The sequence below is a fragment of the Halyomorpha halys genome, unplaced genomic scaffold (assembly GCF_000696795.3).
Source record: "Halyomorpha halys isolate HHAL.00 unplaced genomic scaffold, Hhal_1.1 Scaffold1084.1, whole genome shotgun sequence".
In the NCBI taxonomy this organism is placed as follows: Eukaryota; Metazoa; Arthropoda; class Insecta; order Hemiptera; family Pentatomidae; genus Halyomorpha; species Halyomorpha halys.
The window spans coordinates 61032-63763 of NW_027106765.1; the positions used below are offsets into that span (position 1 = coordinate 61032).

Genomic DNA, 2732 nt, shown 5'->3' on the forward strand with positions numbered 1-2732 from the left:
ACAATTTGTTAATGTTTTTCTAACTTTATTCAGTTCATTTTAAATCATATTGGCTATTAATATTAATTGTTAGTTTGTGTTAAATTACTTAAACACTAACCTAGATCAAACTTTAAGAATTTATGTAACATCATAGGGTCTATATCTTTTAGGATGATCAATTGATATTTAGATAATTATCATGCAATGGTAAAAATGATATTGACCATGTGAATAGATAAATGGAATATGGTCCGGGTGCGGTAAAAAAAAACTCAAATAGTATAATTCTATTATTTGAGTTTTTTTTTACCGCGCCCGGACCATATTCCATTTATTTATCATTTTAATATTCAACTCACACGTACCTGAATTTTTGTTTGTCCAGTAAAATTACTCCAAGCTGCCCAATCGTCTTGGTCAAACGGATCTTCAATGGAAACGATCGGGTATTCCTTAATAAATGATTGATAAAGCTCCATAAGCTTATCAGCAGGGATCTTCAGACTGGCATCTCCGCTTGGATTTTTGAAGTCCAAATCGTAAACATCATCTCTGTTAGACAAATTAATAATACGAATTAATAAAGCAAAATGACTAAAAATAAAACCAAAAAAAAAACACTGATAAAGTTTTCCTATACTTGAAAAATTCTGAAGCAGCCACATCCATTCCAATTTCGATCTTTCCAGTGTAACCAGCCTTCTCTATGGCGGTCTTAATGAGTTCCAAACCTTGTTTATTGTCAAGAATATTTGGAGCGAAACCTCCCTCATCACCAACTGCAGTTGCATCTAATCCAAACTGGGACTTTATGACATTTTTTAAGTGGTGGTATACTTCAGTTCCCATTTTCATTGCTTCCACGAAACTGGAAGCACCTACAATAAGACATCGCAACATTTAATATCTGAGTAATACAAATAAGGTTTATACAATAAAATATCTGTATAACAGACATCTACATGGAAAGGCATGTTATCTATTAGGAAATGTCCAAAAGAAGGGGTACTTATAAGAACACAAAAATGAAATAATCTTTTACTTACAAAAGCTAGGATGCATCGTATATCAATTTGATTTTATGCTTTTAAAAAATCAGTAGAGTAAGGCAATGGTTTTTGTTATTTTTGAAACGTGTTTTTACTTCTCGACAACAATTTGTTAATGTTTTTCTAACTTTATTCAGTTCATTTTAAATCATATTGGCTATTAATATTAATTGTTAGTTTGTGTTAAATTACTTAAACAATAAACTAGATCAAACTTTAAGAATTTATGTAACATCATAGGGTCTATATCTTTTAGGATGATCAATTGATATTTAGATAATTATCATGCAATGGTAAAACTGATAAACTTTTGTTTTCAAGTATTATATGATATTTTTCAACCCTCTCATGCTCATACTGAAATTTATATACATACAAAATAAATATTTTTAATAAATTTATTAAACATTTAATTCAAGATTTATCAAATGATTAATTCAATAAATCTGTGGGATTCTAATAAAGATTTCAATTATTTTTGTTTCACTTTTGACCGCAACCCTGACCATCTTCTTATATAAAAATGATAAACTTTTGTTTTCAAGTATTATATGATATTTTTCAACCCTCTCATGCTCATACTGAAATTTATATACATACAAAATAAATATTTTTAACAAATTTATTAAACATTTAATTCAAGATTTATCAAATGATTAATTCAATAAATCTGTGGGATTCTAATAAAGATTTCATATTAATGGAATAAAATTATGTTGTATTTTGAAGATATTCAGTCATAAAACATGATTAAAAAAAAAAAAAGCTTTTACAATGTTAAACTGTTCGTTAATTACAATGTTTAACCTCCAACTAATAGTAACTTACTATATCTTAATATCAAAATTATTCTCTAACAAAAACAGATTTCCCATGGATTTTTTCAACAATTTATGAAATCAACTTCAAAAAATTCAAGTGATACCAAAAACTTCAATTCATAAAAAATTTCAGTTACTGTGTTTTATGAACTATGCCTCATAGGAGGAAAGTTTAAAAAAAATTCATTTGAAAAATAAATGTCAAAAAATTTGAATGAACATGTCTTTATATTGTTGGAGTGGGTAAGGCAATGGACCAATAACTCCAAGGACCTGGGTTCGAATCCAGCTGTATAGATAATTATTATCTGTTTCACTGTCTTAAATAAGGGCCGAAATGTTGGCACAATAAAATAAATATTTACACTTAGTGTTCTTAACTACTAACCATACTCCCCTCTCTTCCACCCCTATGACCATCTTCTCTTTGTATTAATCCACGGCCAGCAATAAACACACCATTATAGCATACATAAAAATATAACAGGTTTGTTTAATGTGCTTACCAGTTGGTAAAATCATGAATTCCTGCATGGGAAGCTTGTTACCAGCATGAGAACCTCCGTTGATCACATTGAAAGCTGGTACAGGCAATATAATATTTTCGTTACAAGAAATTTCAGCAATGTATCTGAAATCAATATAATTAGGAAGTTAAATTAATAAAAGTTAATTGAGCAAAAGAAAATCCAAAATACATTATTTTATTTTTGTTATCTATACATTTTTTTTTTTTTATTTATACATTATTTATAGTCTGTACAGATTCAGTTCTGACTTTACAACAAAGTAACTGGTCTTTTTTTGATAAAAACCATGTTCGTGGGTGACAAAAACCTGAATTAAGAATGTCAAAATTGGGCTTTATATGTTAAAGCAT

General features: G+C 28.3%; 1 protein-coding gene across 3 annotated transcripts in view; it reads right to left on the bottom strand.

The window, feature by feature from the left end:
• The window catches only part of Eno (enolase), a 10614-nt gene that overhangs the window by 1425 nt on the left and 6457 nt on the right, over positions 1–2732 (bottom strand). For all 3 annotated transcript variants that reach the window (XM_067045082.1, XM_067045083.1, XM_067045081.1), the window contains exons 5-7: positions 2359–2483; positions 623–860; positions 348–534 (exon numbers count right to left, since the gene is read on the bottom strand). In XM_067045082.1, the coding sequence (XP_066901183.1) occupies positions 348–534; positions 623–860; positions 2359–2483 (550 nt within the window). The remainder of the gene's footprint in view (positions 1–347; positions 535–622; positions 861–2358; positions 2484–2732) is intronic.